Consider the following 21,707-nt stretch of genomic DNA (forward strand, 5'->3'; position numbering starts at 1 on the left):
TCCGAGGAGCAGCCGAGTCCGACGTCATCCACTCACCTGGTCGAGGTGACTTCAGCCGGTACCTTCCCGGTACCCACACGATCGCTGGCTAGCGGTTGAGAACTGAGTCCCCTCTGCTTTCAGGTTTCCTTCATCACCGATCCAGGCTTGGATCTCTCTGAACATCGACACTGGTCGCCTGCCAGCAACTTCTTCTTTCAGGCTCCTGAGACTACAACAAGGACTCCCGACATCTTGCTGAACCCCACGCAGCCGCAGCCTCTGGGCTAGGTAACTCGAGCATCTCGGTGCTCCATCGTAGGTTCGCTCTACAAGTGTCCAGTTCCTTTTTCGTTTAGTCCCACTGATCGAATTCCTCCGGAATCAGTAACTTTAAACTATCTAACCTTTCCCCATTCCACTTGCAGTGTATATGGTTTCGTGCCCTCCGGGCACTCGTGTAAATTGTGCAACCAGAAGTATTTTCATAAGAGTTTTGTAGTGTGCTTAGCTCCCTGACTCATAAAGAGCCAGGGTAGTCTTGTTATAAATAAATATCCTTTATTTTCATAACAGCTTGTGTGGTGTCCTTTCACTTGGTGTTCAAGGGGTATATGTGATGGTAAACAGCTGGCTTAACACGCCCTCTAGAGTTTAGCCTAAAGACTGCTCGTATCCACGCTACTAGGATAGCTGGTCTATAAGGTTGACTTACAACCAATCATCAATAAGGGTCGTTTGGAATGATACACAGTGATCACTAGAATAGTGAGCACTACATATCAGGCCAACTTCTCACAGCGGCGACCACCGGTATCTGTTGCAGTGGTTTGAAATAGTGTTTTTAGTACAGCCTGGCCCACACTAGCTTGTTGCTTGGTTTGAACATCTACACAGTAATGTTTAGTGAAAGTGTGCGGTGTTGACCATGTAGCTGCTTTGCAGATATCATCTAATGGGATGTTCCCTAGAAAAGTCATAGAAGCCCCTATCTTTGTTGTAGAGTGGGCTTTAGGGGGAACAGATAGCGTGCGTTTTGCTTTGTGGTAGCAAATTTGTATGCATTTTACAATCCACCTAGCTATCCCTGATTTAGAGATGGGGTTGCCTTTATGAGGTGGAGAGAAAGAGACAAACAGTTGCTTTGTCTTTCTGAAAGGTTGTGTTCTCTGGATATAGTAAAACAAGGCCCTTTTAACATCCAGTGTGGGTAGAGCCCTTTCCGCAACAGTTTGAGGTTGCGAGAAAAAAAACGGTAATTCTACCGATTGGTTTAGATGAAAGGGTGAGATGACTTTGGGTAGGAATTTTGGGTTGGTACGGAGGACAACCTTGATCGGGTGCATTTGGAGAAAAGGTTCTTGTATAGTAAGTGCTTGTATTTCACTGACCCTTCTAAGGGAGGTGATGGCTACAAGGAAAGCGGTTTTCCAGGTGAGGAATTGCAGTTCGCATTTATGTAAAGGTTCGAAAGGCGGTCCCATTAGCCTTGTGAGCACTATATTTAAGTTCCACACAGGTGAGGGGGGCACTCTGGGGGGAATTATTCGTTTTAGGCCTTCCATGAAGGCTTTAATGGCAGGCACTCTGAAAAGTGATAGGTGCTGTCTGTTTTGTAGGTAAGCGGCAATTGCTGCGAGGTGTAACCGAATGGATGTATATGCTAGGTTAAATCTTTGAGGATGTAGTAAGTAGCATATGATGTGCTGTATGGATGCGTCTAGAGGGTTGATTGTGTTATTATGGCAATAAACAACAAATCTTTTCCACTTGGCAGCGTAGCAGGCTCTAGTGGTAGGGCGTCTAGCCTCTCTGATAACGTTCATACAGTCAGGGTGAAGGTATCCAAATTCTAGGATCTCAGGAGCCAGATCGCAATGTTGAGCGGAGCTGGGTCCGGATGTCTGATCTCTCCATGGTTCTGGGTTAGGAGGCATGGTGAGAGGTGTAATTTTTGGTGTGGCACTACTGAGAGTTCAAGCAGCGTGGTGTACCACGGTTGTCTGGCCCATGTTGGAGCTACTAGAATCAGTGTGAGGGAGTGCTGTTGTAGCTTTCGCACCACTAATGGAATTATTGGGAGAGGTGAAAAGGCGTATGCAAATTTGCCTGAACAGTTCATCCATATCGCATTGCCTTTGGACAATGGGTGTGGGTATCTGGCGGCGAAGCTTGGGCATTTTTTGTTTTCGTGGGTGGCGAATAGGTCTATCTGTGGATGCCCCCACATCTGAAAGAACGGGTGAAGAACCTGCGGGTGAAGTTCCCACTCGTGGATCTGCTGCGTCTGTCTGCTGAGCAGATCTGCCATGGTGTTTTGGACTCCTGGGACATGTTGGGCTAGGGGAAAGATTTTGTGTGGAATTGCCCATCTCCATATGCTCTGTGCTAGTTGAGAGAGCTGTGGAGAGTGTGTGCCGCCTTGTTTTTGGATGTAGTACATGGCGGTCATGTTGTCTGTGCGGATAAGGACTGCCTTGCCTAAAATCTGTGTGTGAAAAGATTTTAGGGCTAGAAAGATTGCCAATAACTCCAGATGATTGATGTGGAGTAATTTTTGTTGCGGCGTCCATGTGCCCTGCACTGTGAGGTGTAGTAGATGAGCTCCCCAGCCGGATAGCGATGCGTCTGTCGTCAGGATTATTTGTGGAACCGGGTCCAGGAACGGTCGACCTCTGGAAAGATTTGTGGTGTTCCACCACTGCAGAGAGCGATGGGTGCGACCGTCTACCAACACCAGATCTGTCAGTTGCCCCTGGGCCTGGTTCCATTGGCGCGCTAAGCACTCTTGGAGTGGACGCATCTGGAGTCTTGCATGAGGCACTATGAAAATGCAAGAGGCCATCATCCCTATCAGTTGCATAAACACTCTTGCTGGGAGGGAGTGTTGAAGTATGAATTTTTGACGCAAAGCCTGAATGCTTGCACTCCTGGCCGGATTGGGGTAGGCTATGGCTTTTGAGGTGTCTATGGTGGCACCGAGGTATTGCTTTATGTGGGATGGTGTTAACTGGGACTTTTGGTGGTTCACCGTGAAGCCTAGTTGGTGAAGTAGGTGGATTGTAGTGGCGGTGTGGTGTACACATTGGTTGTAGGACGCGGCTTTTATCAGCCAGTCGTCCAGATACGGGAAGACGTGAATGTGCTGTCTTCTGAGATGTGCCGCCACTACCGCTAGGCACTTGGTGAATACCCGTGGTGCTGTTGTGACCCCGAATGGGAGCACCTTGAACTGGTAGTGTTGCCCGTCCACTACGAATCTGAGGTACTTTCTGTGGGCATGGTGTACCGGAATGTGAAAGTATGCGTCATTCAAGTCCAGTGTGGTGAGAAAGTCGTTCTGAGAAAGGAGCGGAAGTACCTGCTGAAGTGTTACCATGTGAAAGTGGTCCGAATGTATGTATGTGTTTAGAGGCCGAAGATCTAAGATAGGTCGTAGAGTCTCGTCTCTTTTTGGTATCAGAAAATATAGGGAGTAGACCCCTACATTTTGCTGATCTTGGGGGACCTGTTCTATTGCGTGTTTTTGTAGGAGGGAAATTACCTCCTGTTTTAGTAACCGTGGAATGTTCTTCTGACATTGGGCGTTGCCTGGGTGGAATGTTGGGGGGTAGATGTAAGTACTAGGCAGTACCCTGAACGAATAATTTGGGTCACCCATTTGCCTGATGTGATGGACTCCCAGACGTGAAGGAAATTTTGTAGTCTGCCCCCGACCGGAGTGGGATGGTCTGGAGGGAGCAGGGGAAAGTCATTGGGTAGGCGGTGTGGCAGAGCGGGCGGTATTTGTTTTGCCTCTGCCTTTATTGTTATTGCCTCTATATCCGCCTCTTTGATAACCTTTTGTGAAGGTGGACTGAGGAGGGGATTTGTAAGACGTGGATGTGCTATCTGAGGAGTAGCCTCTGCCCGTGCCCCGAAAGGAAGAGCGGCGAAAGGAGCGCCTAGGAGGGTGTGACTGTAGGGCTCCCATAGATTTCGCCGTATCTGTATCTTTCTTCATCTTCTCGAGGGCCTCATCTATCTTTGGACCGAATAAATGTTCCTGATCAAATGGATGGTTTAATATAGAGGCTTGTACCTCCGGTTTAAAGCCTGAAACTCTAAGCCAAGCGTGTCGACAGAGGAGGACACTAGTGTCAATGGCCCTGGAGGCTGTGTCTGCTGCGTCTAAGGCACAGCGTATAGAGGTATTAGCTATGGTCTTACCCTCTTGAATTAATTCACTGGCTCTATTTTTATATTTTTCTGGGACATGGTGTATGATGGTTTCTAGTTCATCATAATGCGCTCAGTCGTATCTGGCCAATAGTGCTTGAGTGTTGGCGATACGCCATATATTGGCTGCCTGGGACGCAGTGGGTTTTCCTGACGCGTCCAGGAGCTTTGACTCTGTGTCCGGCGGTGGTGCTTCGCCTGATGCCTGTGAATTAGATCTTTTCCTTGCAGTGGATACCACTAAGGAATCCAGTGGCGCTGGCCCTTTGATATATGCAGGATCTGTGGGGGCGGCTTTATACTTGTTTTCTATGCGTGGGTTTAGGACCCTAGCCCTGACTGGGTCTTTAAAAACCTCTGGCGCATGTTTTATTACCCCTTTGAGCATAGGTAGTATAGCAGTAGACCTATGTGCATTTTCAAAGGTGTCTAGGAGGAAATCTTCCTCTACTGGGTCAGTGTGTAGCTCTACCCCGTGATAATGTGCCGCCTTCTAAAGTAGGTGGTCAAAACCTAGTGAGTCTTCTGGTGGAGATGGCCTGGATGGATAAAGGTCATCTTGTGGGACATCTGGAATGTCTGGATTATTGTAATCATCCGGGGGGTCTGGGGATCCTGTAGGGATGGGGTCTTGTGGCACATCTGCTGGGTCGTAGTATGGGTCCCCCTGATCATCATGGTCTGGAGACGGGGTCAGAGAGCGATGAGGCAGGGGTGGAGCAGGTGGAGGGGGCAGAGGTGGAGATGGTGGAGGAGGTGGGGAAGGCACTCTGAAAGGGGAGGTAGCACAGTCCTTCCTCTTTGGAGGTGGAGCTGGTTTGTCCCAATGTCTCTTTTTAGAAGACAGTGCCAAATGCCCAGTTTTAGGATCCTTGGTAAGTGTCTTTTGCAAAGGATCCGGTGTAAAAAGTTCTTGCGACACTGGTGATTCAGTTTTCGGGGCCGATGGCTTTTTAGGCTTGTCTGTGCCGTGCTTTTTCGGGACCTCCGATTTTTTGTTCGGTGCCGAGACAGGCGTCGGCACGGGAGTGTCGGTGCCGAGGGCCTTATGATGTTTGGTCGGCACCGAGAGGCTGGGTTTGGACACCGAGGGCTTTGGTATGGGGCTCGGTGTCGAAGTAGAGGCCGATCTCTTCTTCGGTGCCGAAGGGTGTTTTTCGGCACCGCTGGCAGGCTGGCTCGAGCCGAGCCGCCGGAAGGCTTTATTGGCTTCTTCACCGGGCCCGAAGCTGGGGTGTTCGAAGCAGTGTCTTTGGTCTTGCCTAGGCCCGGAGGCGAAGGCGTGACCGAAGCCTTTTTGGGTGTCGGCGCGGGTGTGGGAGGGGGTATTTTACTCACGACGCTCTGCGCCGGGGTGATGTCCTCCACATCAGAGTCGTCGGCTTCGGAAGCACTGACTAGGTCCTCTTCGGTGTGCTGCTGTCCCGGAGCTACGACGTCGTCCCCGAAGATGTCGACTGGAACGGAAGTCGAGGAGTGCGCCATTTTCCGTCTGGCCCTTCGATCTCGAATAGTCTTTTTGGATCTAAAAGACTTGCTGTTCAGGGGAGAGGCAGAGGTTGCACACCTCATGAAGATCGCTGTGGGGGAATTTGGACCCACATCGAGGGCACTTCTTGAATGGAGTTCTTTCCATCAGCCGGGACCTGAGCCTGGATAGGCCCGAAGGCCGCCGTCGATGACTGGAATCGAAGGTGTGTCGAAGAAGAAGGTGATTGAGGAGATGAGTATCTAAACAATACAGCGGAGAGCGAGGCTTCCGCTTCGATCGTCGAACTGGAATGTTCGGAATCGGAGCGCGAAGTATTACATCCGAGCCCGATGGCGGAAAAAAACAATCTGAGGATGGAGCCGAAGCCCATGCGCAATACGAACTAATGGAGGAGTCACCGACCTCGTGACTTCCAAAGACTTTCCAAGAGGAAAAACAAACTGCAAACATCCGGGCCCAACACCAGATGGCGATCTATGCAAAAGTGTGTAATCTGCAGCTCATATGCCTTGAACAGAGCTGTTTCGTTTTACAAAAATCTTTTGTTCTTTCCACATAACACAGTAGAGCTCTTCTAACATCTAGAGTGTGTAGAGCTCGTTCTGCTACAGAATCAGGTTGAGGAAAGAACACGAGTGACTCCACTGATTGATTGATGTGAAAAACAGCAACCATTTTAGGAAGAAATTTGGGATTGTTTCGAAGAACCACTTTGTCTTTCTGAAGTTGAAAGAAAGGCTCTTGTATAGTTCATGCCTGAAGTTCACCAACCCTCCTTAAGGAAGTGATTGCAATAAGAAAAGCAACCTTCCATGAGAGAAATTACAGTCAACACTTGTGCATTGGTTCAAAAGGCGGACCCATCAGCCTTGTAAGGACTATGTACAAAAGTTACATACCTGTAATCTGTTGTTCTCCAGTATTGGTATCTTTCATAGATTCACATGCCTGAATCATTCCCCGTCGTCGGTGTGCGAGTTCCACGGTACATAAAAAAGCAATAAATATGCACATAATTACCATACCATAGGTAACATAGAACCAGGAAGTAAAGAAGCTAGAAACGGAAAGGAAAAATCTTTCACCTCTATGACTCGTCCAAGTCATTATATACAGTCCAAACTACAGTCAATCAGGCGACAGTACCCTCCAGAATGTTCTCCTCAGAGGCTCAGGCTCTCAGATTTTCTCGCACAAGTGTGATCCACAGTGAAAAGAGCATAAAAGACCCTCTGAGGGGAGGTGGGAGGGTTGCATGTGAATCTATGAAAGGTACCAATATTGGAGTACCACAGATTACAGGTAAGTAACTTTTGTTCTTCTCCAGTATTGGGGTATCTCTCATAGATTCACATGCCTGATTCAGAGTAGAGAGCAGTACATCCATAATAATGCTCGTGATATCATATACATAATAAAGCATGTGTACATAGAAAACATTATGCAATAACATATGGATAGATATATACATCTCTCTCTCTTTCTCTCTCACTCTCATATATATATATATTCACTTAAAAAACCATAGGTTTCACACATGTTATAGTTAGCTGGACATTTCACTCGTAAAAAACCATTGAAATTCCCCCGTTACAGTTAGTTCATGTAGGAAGGTGGATATCTGACTATGGTTACCCCCGACTTTTTGCCTAGTGTCTAGCTGGTTTTTCGACTTAGTTGGCCTGAGATCCTGCCATTCAGGGTCTCAGGCTGTCTGCTCTCTCTTTAAAATGAACTCCATGTACCCTAGGTACATACACAATTGGTAAGGATCACCTTATTGGACCCTGTACAGTGTACCCTAGGTACCCAGGGCATAGGTGTACCCTAGGCCTCCCCGGGGGCCTGCAGCATGTATTATGCCACCCCTGGTCTGGCCTTCCAATCAGACACAACTGGCTGATCACTCAGCTGGGGCAAGGTCGTGTAATCCCCCCTTGCTTAGATATAGTATACCTATATCTACCCTTAAAATAGACACATGTGTACCTATCAGTCACTCCTATGGCATGCCTTAACAATCCTGGAGGCAGAGTGCTTGGTAACATGTGAGACGGTGCTCTAGCATGAGCTGAGCCTGTCTGCAGCTTTCGGAACCATGTCCTTATAGCTGTTCTATGATATAGCCTACCATATACTCTTAAAGTGCCTTATAATCTTAAACGGTTATGGTAACTATGGTTTGGCTTTATCAAAGCATGTCGTGTAAGGTGTCTAACACTTTGGAATAATACCCCCATACCATTTCTGGTGATGAGGATATTATTCCCCCCTTCTAGAGGGAGAGACATGTTGAAATCCTACTTTGCTGTTTAACTCTAACCAAAGCCTCAGCATCACAAAATGGATGCTGCTGCCACAGACACGAGTCTGACCTCCTGCTGCTGGGAGTGATCCCGGCAAGGGAGGCTAGGACAATAGGTTTCCTGCTTGGGGAGGTGCTAGCACCTCCCCAGACTGACTTTAGTGTATTGGGGCAGGGAGGGCTGAAAGGAATGAGACATGCCTGGGGCACACAAGGTGTCCCATGCATAGTCCAGTTCAAACCGGTGCTGGGGCTCTCCAGCCCCAGTCCTGGCGCGAAACTGGACAAAGGGAAGGGGGTGTAACCACCCCCCTCCCAGGTCCCACCCATAAGGCGTGACCTAGCAGGCAACCCAGCCCCCCAGATTAGTATAAGAGTGGTAGCTGGGCCCCAGGAGATTAGATTATCCTGAACCTGCAACTTGAACAGAAACTCTGGACCTTCGACATTCGACGAAAGAAGAAGACTGAAGAATCTCCCTTGTGGCCAAGGAGTGGCTACCCTGTGCAAACAGGCACCATCAAGAGACTACCCTTTGCTTTGCTGAAGTTCTACGAGGGAGCGACTGCAGAGCCCGACCAGAGCCTTGACTTCCAGACTTCTCCGACCCTGATCCACATCCACAGCCGAGCTGAGATCCGTGGAGACGACGAGAGACGTGGGACCGGCTACCTGGGAAAAGTGGCGAGTATCTTCCAGCGCAGCTTCTGAGGCACCCTCGAAGTTGTGCACCGGGGATTGAGAAGCCCCAACCCCAAGCACCATCTGCACCGAAGATCAGCCCCCCACACTCCACGAGTCCTGCGTGGGGCCCTTCTGCATTTTCCTGCTTGCCGCGTCTGTCCGGTTGCTTGCCCGTTGGCTAGCGGCCTTTGTGACGACACACCTTGAAGTCTTCACTGCTGGTTTGGCTCCTCCAGACTGGCTCCAGCTTCCTTGTGAAAGAGAAGCACCCCAGACCTTCCTGGTCTGCACCAGAAGCAAGTCCTCCGTTCTTCGTGGGTTCCGCTTGCCAAGGCTTGGTGAGTCCTAGTTCGACTTCGACGCCGCCGACAGCAAGAGCCTTCGTGAGACAGCTCGCCTCCTGGTCCTGGTCGTCCTCGACGTCTCCTGGTACCCGTGGCTGCAGCGACAAGCTTCACCCTTCACCTGCAATCTTCACGACATCGCCTGGTTCCTTCCTGGTTCCACGTGGCCACTGGCTAGTGACCTTGACTGTCCCTTCTGCTTGCAGGTACCCTTCCTTCTTGATCCCGGCCTTGGGATCCACCGGACACTCTGCACTGACTGCCTGTCAGCAACTTTCCTTCAGGCATCCATAGAAGTCCACGACAAAACCCGACGCAAGTTCACACCTATGCACCGGCAGCCCGTGGGCTAGGTAACTTGGGTACTTCGGTGCTCACAAGGGTAGTGACTATCCTAGGGTCTAGTTTCCGAGTCTCGGCTCTCTAGCTGCTTCAGAAGTGTCCTTAAACTGCTTAATTCAAAACTGTACTATTTCTATCGACTATACGCATTACGCGTGAGTGTTTCCACTCTGCACCTGAATCCCGTGGGCCTCCCACTTCCTAACTGTTGGTAGTGTAGTGTAGCCCCAGCGATTCCCTAGGCCTAGGCCTAGGCCTATCCTATTTGCGTGACAGTGGTCCTTATACCACTTCTTTAGTATATGGTTTGCGTGGCCCCTAGGGCCTAACTGTATTACTTACCTGTGTGACTTAATGTATGCTTAAATAAGACTGTGTTGTACTTACCTCGAATCTCATAAAGAGTGCTGAGGGTTTGACTAGAATAAATACACTTTATTTTATATATATATCTGTTGTGGTGTCCTTTCATTTGGTATTCAAGGGATTGCATATGGTATAACAGCTGGCTTCACATGCCATTCAGAGTTTAGCCTAAGACTGCTCTTGTCCATGCTACCACTAGGATAGCTGGTCTATAAGGTTGACTTTACAACCAATCACCATAAGGGTTGTTTGGACTGATATAAGGTGTACACTAGAACTAGTGACATCATACATCAGGCCAACTTCTCACAGTTCAGATAACTATAACTCGCGCGCCCGCAATCCACTGCTGATGACGTCACATATTACATCACTCATGACATGGTCAGTGGCATCACTGATGAAATCACTGATGACATCATCCTTGTGTAAGAGTGGCAGACCTCCTCTTAGCTGTTACCGGTGAAAGGTAGATTGAGGATGCGTGACTGCGCTTCTGGCTTGAGCGCTGTAAGTCGGAGCCAAGAAGTTCTTCTTGCGCATACCCCATGTGCATAAGCATGAGCCGAAAGGGTAGCTCCATCCGCCGCAGCACTGATGACCTGGTTAGACACCAGACTGCCCTCTGTTAGGATTTCCTCAAAATCTTTGCGATCTTCCTGTGGCAACTTTTCAGTGAATCACTGTAGTGAGTCCCACAGAGATCTGTCGTCGCGGCCCAGGAGCACCGATGCGTTGAAGACCTTCAACATGGAGGCCGAAGTGCCACAAACCTTCCTTCCCAAGGAATCTTGCGTTTTACTCTCCTTATCTGGTGGAACAGTAGAGGAGGATGCTACCGCATGGGTCTTCTTTGCCGCAGCAATTATGACTGAATACGGGGGAGAATCAGCTCTAAGGAAGAGCGGGTCGTCCTCTGGTGAACGGTACTTTTTTAAGATTCTCGCTGGAGCGGTCTTAACACTCGTCGGTGTGAGAAAGATGTCCATCACTGGCGGCCTGGTACCAAGGGAAGCAGAGGCTTAGATGCTGCCCTTTGGTGTAGAGTCTCAAAAATCAGAGTCTTTGCTTTGACGAGTTGGCATAGGGATACCCAGCTTTACCGCCCCTCTGCCAAGAATGTTGTGAAAAGTGTAGATACTGTCCACCGAAGAGACCCTCGACGGCGGACTGTCTGTCAAAGTAGGCGAGTAGTCTCTGTGGGATGTACGAGTGGAAGAAGAGGACGGAGTCGGGGATCTGTGCGCTCTCCTCCTGCTTCTTGATCTAGACCTCCTTCTGTGCGAGTGCACAGGGGTGGGGCTGCGAGCTCTGGCTCTTGAAGGAGATCGTTCTTTATCCACTTCTTGTATTAGATGAGCAAACGGAGATCTGTGCAGAGGACTCGAGTAATGCTGTTCCGCCGTGACCTTGTCAGTGGCCCAGTGATGCATTGGCCTGTACCATCGTGGTGACAAATGGATGCAAGGCGATCTGTGCCTCTCTCTTCCCTCAGGTGACTGTGCAGGAGGGAGGGGGTGGGGGGGGGAGGGGAGGGGAGTTCACCTCTTCATGTGCAGACCTTTTTGGGGTATCTTGGTGTCCCCCTGACACTTGACTGCTGGACGTCGAGATCACCACCTCTGGGGATTTTGACGTTGACCCTCGGTGAGAACTGCGGGAGCCTGAAGGTGACTATGATAGGCTCACTGGAGGTAAGGTGTCTCTGGAAGGGCGCCTTGACGTTGATCTGGAGCGTCAGTGCACCGACTGTCGTCTCAACGGAGACGTATGCCTCGACGTTGACTTTCTTCTCTTAGAAGGTGGACATGATCTTGCAACAGAACGTCCTCTCGACGTCGAACGTCTCCCCGACACCGATGGAGTGTCATGTTTCGACGTTCTCTGCCCCCTCTCAGAAGACTGCTGCCTTGACGTCGACCAACGTTGGGCTGCCGGCGACGGAGACCTCTGTCTCGACACCGAAGATCCTTGTACAGATCTCGGCGGCGTTTTCTGCTTCTACGTCGATGATGGAGTATGACAGATCGCCATCAAAGAGCCTTGTCCTGACTTCAACGAAGACTTCTGCTTCGACGCCAAAGGAGGTGTCCTGTGTCTCGACGTCGAAGATCACTAGACTGATCTCGACGGAGACCTACGCCTCGACGTCGATTGCCTACGATGAGGCGACGACTGAGTGATGTGCCTCGACGTCGATCGCCGATGATGAGGCGACGACGGAGCGATGTGCCTCGACATCGATCGCCGATGCGGCAAAGGAGTGATGTGCCTCGACGTCGAACGCCCAGCCGGCGTCGATGGAGACTTGTCTCTCGACGTTGAGCGTCGCCTGGTTTACGTCAACGAAGGATCTGTTACCTTCGTCGACGATGATTTAGTTGTCAATTGATGATGCTTCTGCATCACTGAAGTCTTCGATGCCGATTTCTTCGTCGTCGGCAGCTTTGACGTCGATCCGGACGCCCACGGAGAACAGGTCAAGACTTTTCCTCTCGACATCGACTGAGTTCTTTTCTTCTGCTGCCTCACAGGAGACCTACCTCTTTCAGAGAGGCCATACAGTTGAATCCTCTCCCTGTCCTTGATGGTCCTTCTCGACAACTTCTTACAATGATGGCAGTTGTTAGAAGAGTGAGACTCAGGGATGCAGAGAATACACACAGGATGTGTATCTGTTCTGGCTTTCTTTTTTGCCACAGGAAGGGCAAGGATCGAATAAAGAAGGCATTTTTAAAGAAAACAAACCTTATCGGGAACACAAAAAGGTGTTACTTGCACTCTAAGACCAAGAGACGTCGAGTGAAAGCAGAAAAACTAGATTTCTATAAGATATTTTTGAAAGAACAAAGAGCTGAAAATCCAGGGTCCTGACTGAAGGAGCCAGAAAGAACAACTGACCTAACTGTCACCCCTGAGGCATGATGGGAAGCTAGGGGTCATGGCAGCCTTAAAGGCACGGTGCCAGTTTTTGTTAAAAATTTTCATTTTCTATGCTATTGGTTTGCAATGCAGCCTGAAGGCTAACAATGTCTACTTTATTTGAAGTTTACTATTCAGGAGTACTTTGCTCATTAAAAAACAGAGTTCAAGTGCTACTTGCCCTCTTCTGTTTTTATTTATATTGGCAAATACAGTCTTTATGTGTGTAATTACATTGTTTTGTCTCCTAGATGGGAGCTGCATTGATATGAGAATATGCTACTTACCAGTATGCATCTGTTCTTGGCATGCAGAGCTGCAGATTTACACACTGCATGGATCGCCATCTGGTGTTGGGCCCGGATGTTGCAGTTGTTTTTCTCTTGGACAATCTTTGGAAGTCACGAGGTATGTGACTCCTCCTTTGGATCATATTGCGCATGGGCTTCGGCTCCATCCTCAGATAGTTTTTCGCCAGCGGGGAAATGATGGAGCTTTGTAAAAAACAGGAAAGATGCCCATGTGTGCTGTATCTTAAGATAAAACTGGAACAGATACAGGTAGCCTGGGAGGCGGGTGGGCGTGTGTAGATCTGCAGCTCTACATGTCAAGAACAGATGCATACTGGTAAGTAGCATATTCCGTTCGAGGCATTTGAGCTGCAGATTACACACTGTGCATAGATTGTGTAGCAGTACCCCCTCTTAGTGGCGAATACCACTATCTGTTGCAGTTGTTGGAAACAGTGTTTTGAGGACAGCCTGGCCCACACTAGCCAGTTGCTTAGTTTACACATCTACACAATAGTGTTTAGTGAAAGTGTGCGGTGTAGACCATGTAGCTGCTTTGCAGATATCATCTAAAGGGATGGTCCCTATAAATGCCATGGAAGCCCCTATTTTTTGTGTAGAGTGGGCTTTAGGGGGAACAGATAGCGTTTGTTTTGCTTTGTGGTAGCAAATCTGTATGCATTTAACAATCCACCTAGCTATCCAAGATTTGGAGATGGGGTTGCCTTTGTGTGGTGGTGAGAAAGACACGAATAGTTGTTTGGTCTTGCGAAAGGGTTGTGTTCTCTCGATGTAGTAGAGTAAAGCTCTTTTGACGTCTAGGGTGTGTAGAGCTCTTTCTGCAATGGTTTGTGGCTGCGAGAAGAATACGGGCAGTTCCACAGATCGATTGAGGTGAAAGGGAGAAATGACTTTAGGAAGGAATTTTGGATTAGTGTGGAGAACAACCTTATTATGATGCATTTGCAGAAAAGGTTCTTGAATGGTGAGTGCTTGTATCTCACTGACCCTACTGAGGGAAGTAATGGCTACAAGGAAAGCTGTTAAAAATTGAAGCTCACATTTATGTAGAGGTTCAAATGGAGGCCCCATTAGTCTTGTGAGAACGATGTTTAGGTTCCACACCGGTGAGGGTGGCACTCTGGGGGGAATTATTCTTTTAAGGCTTTCCATGAAGGCTTTTATGGCAGGTACTCTGAAGAGTGATAGATGTTGTCTATTTTGTAGATACGCTGCTATGGCATCAAGGTGTAGTCTAATAGACGTTTAGGCTATGTTGCATCTTTGTAGGTGTAGTAAGTAGCCTATGATGTGTTGGATAGACACATCTAAGGGATTGATATTATTGTTGTGACAATAAATCACGAAATGTTTCCACTTGGCTGCGTAGCAAGCTCTAGTGGTAGGTCATCTAGCTTCTTTAATGACGTTCATACAGTCAGGGTAAGATTAAGGTAACCAAATTCTAGGATTTCAGGAGCCAGATCACAAGGTTGAGCTGAGCTGAGTCCGGGTGTCTGATCTCTCCATGGTTCTAGGTTAAGAGGCGTGGAGAGAGGTGTAGCTTTTGGTGCGGAACTATGGAGAGTTCCAGCAATGTGGTGTACCACGGTTGTCTGGCCCAAGTCGGAGCGACTAGGATGAGAGTTAGGGAATGTTGCTGTAGTTTGCGCACCACTAAAAGAATGAGTGGGAGAGGTGGAAAAGCGTACAAATCTTCCTGATCTGTTCATCCATATCGCATTGCCCTTGGACAATGTGTGTGGATACCTGGCGGCGAAGCTTGGGCATTTGGCGTTTTCGTGGGTGCCGAAGAGGTCTATCTGTGGTTGCCCCCACATTTGAAAGAATGGTTGAAGAACTTGTGGATGAAGTTCCCACTCATGGATTTGTTGTGTTTGATGGCTTAAACGATCTGCAACGGTGTTTTGGACTCCTGGGACATGTTGGGCTAGGAGAAAAATGTTCTGAGGTATGGCCCACCTCCATATGGTCTGTGCTAGCTGAGAGAGCTGCAGAGTGTGTGCCGCCCTGTTTTTGGATGTAGTTCATTGCTGTCATGTTGTCTGTGCGAACTAAGACAGCCTTGCCTGAGACGTGTGTTTGAAAGGTTTTCAGGGCTAGAAATATGGCCAGTAACTCCAGATGGTTGACGTGGAGTAACTTTTCTTGAGGTGTCCACCTGCCCTGCATGGTGTGATGTAGTAGGTGAGCTCCCCAGCCGGAGAGCGATGCGTCCGCAGTTAGAACTATTTGAGGAACCGGCTCTAGGAATGGTCGCCCTTTGGAAAGGTTTTTGTGGTCCACCACTGCAGAGAGCGATGGGCACGATCGTCTACCAATACCAGATCTGATAATTGACCCTGAGCCTGGTTCCACTGGCGTGCTAAGCACTCTTGGAGAGGACGCATCTGGATTCTTGCATGAGGTACTATGAATATGCAAGAGGCCATCATCCCTATAAGTTGCATAAACACTCGGGCTGGAAGGGAGTGTTGTGGTTGAAATTTGGCATGAAGAGCCTGTATGCTTGCTATCCTGGCAGGACTGGGGTAGGCTAACGCTCTTGAGGTGTCATGGTGGTACCGAGGTATTGTTGTACGTGGGATGGAAGCAGATGGGACTTGGCGTCGTTTATTGTGAAGCCCAGGTCGTGAAGTAGTTGGATAGTGGCGTGAGTGTGTTGTACACACTGGTTGTATGAGCTGGCTTTTATGAGCCAGTCGTCTAGGTATGGGAAGACGTGGATGTGTTGTCTTCTCAGGTGTGCCGCCACTACCGCTAGGCACTTGGTAAACACTTGTGGCACTGTGGTGACTCCGAAGGGGAGTACTTTGAATTGGTAGTGGTGACCGTCCACTACGAGTCTGAGAAACTTCCTGTGAGCGTTGTGCACGGGAATGTGGAAATGGGCGTCCTTGAGGTCTATGGTGGTCAGGAAGTCGTCCTGGGAGAGCAGAGGAAGCACCTGCTGGAGTGTGACCATGTGAAAGTGGTCTGAGTGTATGTATTGGTTAGGGGTCTGAGGTCCAGAATGGGTCTTAGAGAGCCGTCCTTTTTTAGTATGAGAAAATATAGGGAGTAAACTCCCTTGTTTTGTTGGTGGGTAGGAACTGGTTCTATTGCATTTTTTTGTAGGAGGGAGATCACCTCCTGCTTTAAAAGTGACAAAGTTCCTGTGACATTGGTCGCTGTTTGGGTGGAATGGTTGGGGGGTAGATGTTAGTTCTAGACAGTAGCCTGATTGAATTATCTGTTGCACCCATCTGTCTGAGGTTATGGTAGCCCAGACAGGAAGGAAATTTTGGAGTCTGCCCCTGACTGGAGTGGAATAGTCTGGGGGGAGTGGAGGGAAGTCACTGGGTGGAGGCAGAGCAGGAGGTGTTAGTTTTGCCTCTGCCTTTGTTTCTGTTACCCCTGTAACTGCCTCTTTGGTCACCCCTAGTGAAGGTGGATTGGGTAGGGGTCTTGTATAAAGTGGAGGCGCTGTCGTCGGAGTAGCCTCTGGTGGTGCTTCTAAAGGAGGAACGGCGAAAGGAGCGCCTGGGAGCTTGCGACTGCAAGGCTCCCATAGATTTTGCCATGTCTGTGTCCTTTTTCATTTTTTCGAGGGCTACATCGACGTTAGGGCCAAACAGGTGTTTCTCATCGAAGGGGTGGTTGAGGATGAAACTTTGAGTCTCAGGTTTGAACCCTGAAATGCTTAGCCAGGCATGCCTACGCAGAAGGACGCTAGTATTTATTTCCCTGGAGGCGGTGTCAGCTGCATCAAGGGCACAACGGATGGAGGTATTAGTGATCGTTTTACCCTCCTGAATTAATTTGTTGGTCCTATGTTTGTATGTCAGGGAGGTGTTACATTATTGACTCCAGCTCATCATAATGTGCACTATCATATCTGGCTAGGAGCGCTTGGGTGTTAGCAATGCGCCATATGTTGGCCGCTTGGGACGCTGTTCACTTCCCAAAGGCGTCCAGGCGTTTAGACTCCTTATCTGGCGGTGGAGCCTCACCTGATGCCTGGGAGTTGGCACGTTTCCTCGCATTGGAAACCACCATGGAGTCTAGTGGTGCGGGGCCTTTAATGTAGGTTGGATCTGTTGGGGCGGCCTTATATTTTTTCTCAATGCGAGGGTTAATAACCCTGGCCCTAACGGGGTCTTTAAAGACCTCTGGTGCGTGCTTAATAACCCCCTTAAGCATGGACAAAATTGAGGTGGATCTTTGTGCAGTGTCAAATGTATCTAAGATGAAATCCTCCTCTACGGGTTCTGTGTGGAGATCAACCCCGTGGTAGTGGGCAGCCCTATGGAGTAGCTGGTTAAAGTCCATGGTGTCCTCTGAGGGGGGAGGGGGGTCTAGAAGGGTAAAGATCGTCCTGCGGGACGTTAGGGACGTCTGGGATGTTGTAGTCATCCCATGGCTCTGGGGAGCCTGTAGGAGTAGGGTCCCCTGTTGGTTGGTTGTCCGCCCCGTCCCCTGTGTCGTATATAATGTCATCATCATCCTCATCTGTAGATGGTGTGGGAAAATGATGGGTTGGGGGAGGAGGAGGAGGGGATGGAGGAGGTGAAGGAATCTTTAAAGGTGGAGGTGGCAAAATCTCTCCTTTTTGGTGGTTGAGCTGGTGCAGGCTTGTCCAGAGATCTTTTTCTGGTGCTAAGCGTCAAATGCCCAGTCTTTGGATCCTTTACGAGGGTAAGTATCGGGTCAAAACAGATCCTTCGGTGCCGATGGTGTCAGAGCCGTGGGTTTTTTAGGCGTTGATTCGGCAATGGTTCTTGGTTTGGAACCGTGGGATTTAGAAATGTCTTTTGACTTCCTCGGTTCCGAGGTGGGTTTCGGCTTCGAGGTTTGGAAGTCAAGGCTTTTCAGCTTCTTGCTCGGCTCCGAGGATGTTATCGGTGCCGAGGAGCCGGTGCCAGTCTTCGCGCCGAGTGCTTCGGTGTCAAGCTCGGCGCGGACGAGGACAGGGGTGTTTTCTTTTTCGGTGCCAGTGTTGATGAGATTTTTACGGCACCATGGGTAGGCTGGCTCGAGCCCGAGCTGCCTTATGGCTTGATGGGCTTCTTAACCGGGCCCAGAAGCGAGGTATGGGAAGCAGTCTTTTGGTGCATACCTAGGCCCGGAGGCTTGACCGAAGCCTTTTTCAATGGCGTGGAGGGGGGTTTAGGATCGGGGTCGACGTCTGTACTCACGCCCCTCTGTGCCGGAGTGATGTCCTCGACGTGGGAGTCGTCAGATTAGGATGCGCTGACGAGGCCCTCTTCGGTGCGCTGTTGTTACGGAACATCGACGCCTTCTTCGAAGATGTCGTCGGGGATCGAAGTCGACGAGTGAGCCATTGTTCTCCTTGCTCGTCGGTCCCGGATCGTCTTCTTCGATCGGAAGGAGGCGCAAGCTGGAGAGTCCCTTGCCTCGTGTTCTGGAGGGAGGCAGAGGTTGCACACCTCATGGAGATCGGTGTGGGGAAAATTCGACCCACATCGAGGACACTTTTTAAATGGCGTCCTTTCCATCAGCCAGGACCGGAGCCCAAGTAGGCCCGAAGGCCTTCGTTGACGACCAGAATCGAAGACTTTGATTGTTGAGTCGCGTCGAGTGTGGAGAAAGCGATCAAGACAATACAGTCGAAGGGGGGGAAGATTGCACGCCGAACAGGAAAACTGGAACGGTTCCGAACTGGAGCGCGAAAAACACTTCCGAGCCCGATGGCGGAAAAAAACAATCTGAGGATGGAGCCGAAGCCCATGCGCAATATGATCCAAAGGAGGAGTCACATACCTCGTGACTTCCAAAGACTTTTCAAGAGAAAAACAACTGCAACATCCGGGCCCAACACCAGATGGCGATGTATGCAGAGTGTGTAATCTGCAGCTCATATGCCTCGAACATATACATATATATATAGCTGTATATATGTTTTTCATACATAATTTTTATTATTTCCGGGGTCCCCGCACATGGGCGGGAATATTCAGTGCTTATGACTATTGATGAGGATCCCCTGGAAGAGAAGGTGCCACTGTCCTTTCATCTTTCAAGCTTGGGAGCTGGGAGTTTAAAAGCCAGCTCTTCAAGGGTTAGTGTTCTCTTCTGAAGCAAAGCCTTTAAAGGCAGTCGATGGAGCAGCTTTGCACAGATTTTCCCCGTTTGGTGACATATGAAGAGTCTCTTCTGTCTTGCATCCAACTCCTCCTTGAGCCTTTGGATGGGTTGCTCCAAGCCAAAGGAGCCAGCCGTTGAAGGAGTCAGCAATGGGGTCCTCAGACCTGAAGGGACTGTTGGCGCAGAACGGCAACTTACAGGCTGGCTCCAGTGCCAGTGATGACAGGGTTGTCTGCCTTGATGGGGCTACAGGCTTGAGGACAATCTACAAGCTTGACAACTTTAAAGGGTCGATGCCTGTGGGCCGGAGAGCTGCAGGCTTAGAAGCCTTTGTCTGGTGCCAACCCAGGCCCGAAAGTAACGAAGGCCCAGAGGGTTGTGCCTTAGCTGGAGGTTTTGGTATCTCTATTGGACAACAATCCCTCCAGCTAAAGCGAGAATTGGAGTTGAACTTGCCAGTTGACCTGAATAAGAGCATGAGGAACGCATCAAACTCAGAGCCCGGCAGTACAGTTTTAAACCAGATGGCGGAAAAAATAAATACAATCTAACATGAAGTCAGTACCCATGCCCACTGTCAACTAAAGGAGTCACACTATACCGCATGACTCGAAACAGTACTTCAGTATAAAATAACAAACTTGAAAATGTCCGAACCCAACAAAAGTGGGCAGGATTATGCAGAGCATATGTATTTACAACACATGCTACAAACACACACACACACACAAAATGCATTAAAATAGAAAGAAACGTTGCCTTTACAAAGGCAATAAGTGTTCATGTTTGAGATATGTGCTTCTCTTTATTGATGAAGTGTTCATTAACCCCACACAGCTATTGCAATGCTTATGAATATTAATGAAGATACCCTGTCAAACTAGTTTTCCTTAATTTTTAATACAACACTGCAAGTATATGCATCATGTATTTACGATAATGAGGATTATTAAGGGATTCATACATAGCATTCTGGTACTCAAATTCCTTTTAAACAATTTCAATAAAATTAGTTAACCACTGAAGAGCATCTATTGGTAAAACCGGCTCCAACTGTTCTAGATGAAAGTGAAGAGACAATATCTTACCTGTACATACTGGGGCACTGGACTAATCATGTGAGGGTGCTGCATGTACGTTTCAGCATTCTGATTGCTCCACATACTATGAAACTGAGGTGCAGGCGGATTAAGGACCATAGGTCTTGGTTGTACATGATACGCACCTATGGTATAAATAAAAAACGAATACACCTGTTGAACAGTTTTCAAACACGCAACAGTAAAAGAGCATTAAGGATGTTTTCAGAAATGGAACATGTACTTACATAAGTTTTGCTGCTTCCTGATTGCTGGACCCAGTTTAAGTTTTTTTCCATGAAAATTAATCTGCGACTGAAATAAAACAATGAAATCAAATATGTTCAACGGCAGCACCTGCTTTTAAGGTACTTTTCTACATGCACCATGTAGTTGTAATTGGTCTAGCTACATTTAAATTATGATGAATGAAATGTCTTTACTTACTAGCAATTTCAGTCCTCAGCATCGATATGTCTGAGAAGTCTGCATATCCCTACTTCTAAATTGAAAGCAAATAAGGAAATGTTACTTACTTGTGATGCTAGGTTTACATCATTTTTTTCCCCAGAGAAATCACGAACGTACAGTAGTCCCACTCGCGTGAGGGGACACTACTACACGTGAATGTGCGTGTTTATTTTTTGTCGTGTTGGAGGTAGCCAACTTAAAATTGTTCAGTCTAGTCATACCTTTGTAAGTCTAACAGGCTCGCATTAAGTGCTTTATATGGGGTGGGGGGGTTCGGCAGAGAACTACAGTACTATAGTTAAAATTCTAAACCAAATAGCAGCATTTTATATAGAAATGTGTCATAGAATTGAAATACTATCATAAACACCTGTTGTAGTTGCAGAGAGAACAATTAAGGGAAAGGTGTCCGTAAGGTCAAACGTGCATCTCCAGCACTCAATGCATACTGTATCTTTAGGAGAAACAACAGCTTATATAAGCCAGCATGCACGGTACCTGCAGTTTGTCTCACAGGTTCAGTACATTTTGAACTGAAGCATATGACATCCCAAGAGAACATCCATGTACAATTGTATTACCTTGAGAGTCGGGGAGAAGGGAGGGTTGTTCATGGCTCCAGTGGAAAACACCTATGATGCAGATCTACGATTACAAGTAAGGAAAATGCTACTTACCCAGTATGCATCTGTTCTTGGCATGTAGAGTTGTAGGGTCATATTCTGTGCATAGATCGCCATCTACTGTTGGGTCTGGATGTTTACACTGTTTTTCTTTCAAGAAGTCTTTCCAGTCACAAGAGTTGACTACACCGTTCAGTGCACGTGCGCATGGGCATCGACTTCATCTTCAGATTGTTTTCCCGCAGAGGGTGAGAATGGAGTAGTAGTAGAGAGAAGAGATGTCCATGTGTATGTATGCATAGTAAAAGAGACAACCACAGCAGCTACAGGTACCAGGGAAAGCGGGTGGGCGCATGTGACTCTACAGCTCTACATGTCAAGAACAGATGCATACTGTGAAAGTAGCATTTTCCGTTCGAGGTATGTGAGCTGTAGATCACATGCTGTGCATAGACTACATAGCAGTATCCTCCAAAAGCAGCGG

General features: G+C 48.4%; 1 protein-coding gene across 2 annotated transcripts in view; it reads right to left on the reverse strand.

The window, feature by feature from the left end:
* The window catches only part of DAZL (deleted in azoospermia like), an 812,806-nt gene that overhangs the window by 627,759 nt on the left and 163,340 nt on the right, over positions 1-21,707 (reverse strand). For both annotated transcript variants that reach the window (XM_085629945.1, XM_085629944.1), the window contains exons 5-6: positions 20,378-20,444; positions 20,139-20,275 (exon numbers count right to left, since the gene is read on the reverse strand). In XM_085629945.1, coding sequence (XP_085486071.1) covers positions 20,139-20,275; positions 20,378-20,444 — 204 coding nt within the window. The remainder of the gene's footprint in view (positions 1-20,138; positions 20,276-20,377; positions 20,445-21,707) is intronic.

The sequence above is a fragment of the Triturus cristatus genome, chromosome 10 (genome assembly GCF_964204655.1).
Source record: "Triturus cristatus chromosome 10, aTriCri1.1, whole genome shotgun sequence".
Lineage (NCBI taxonomy): Eukaryota > Metazoa > Chordata > Amphibia > Caudata > Salamandridae > Triturus > Triturus cristatus.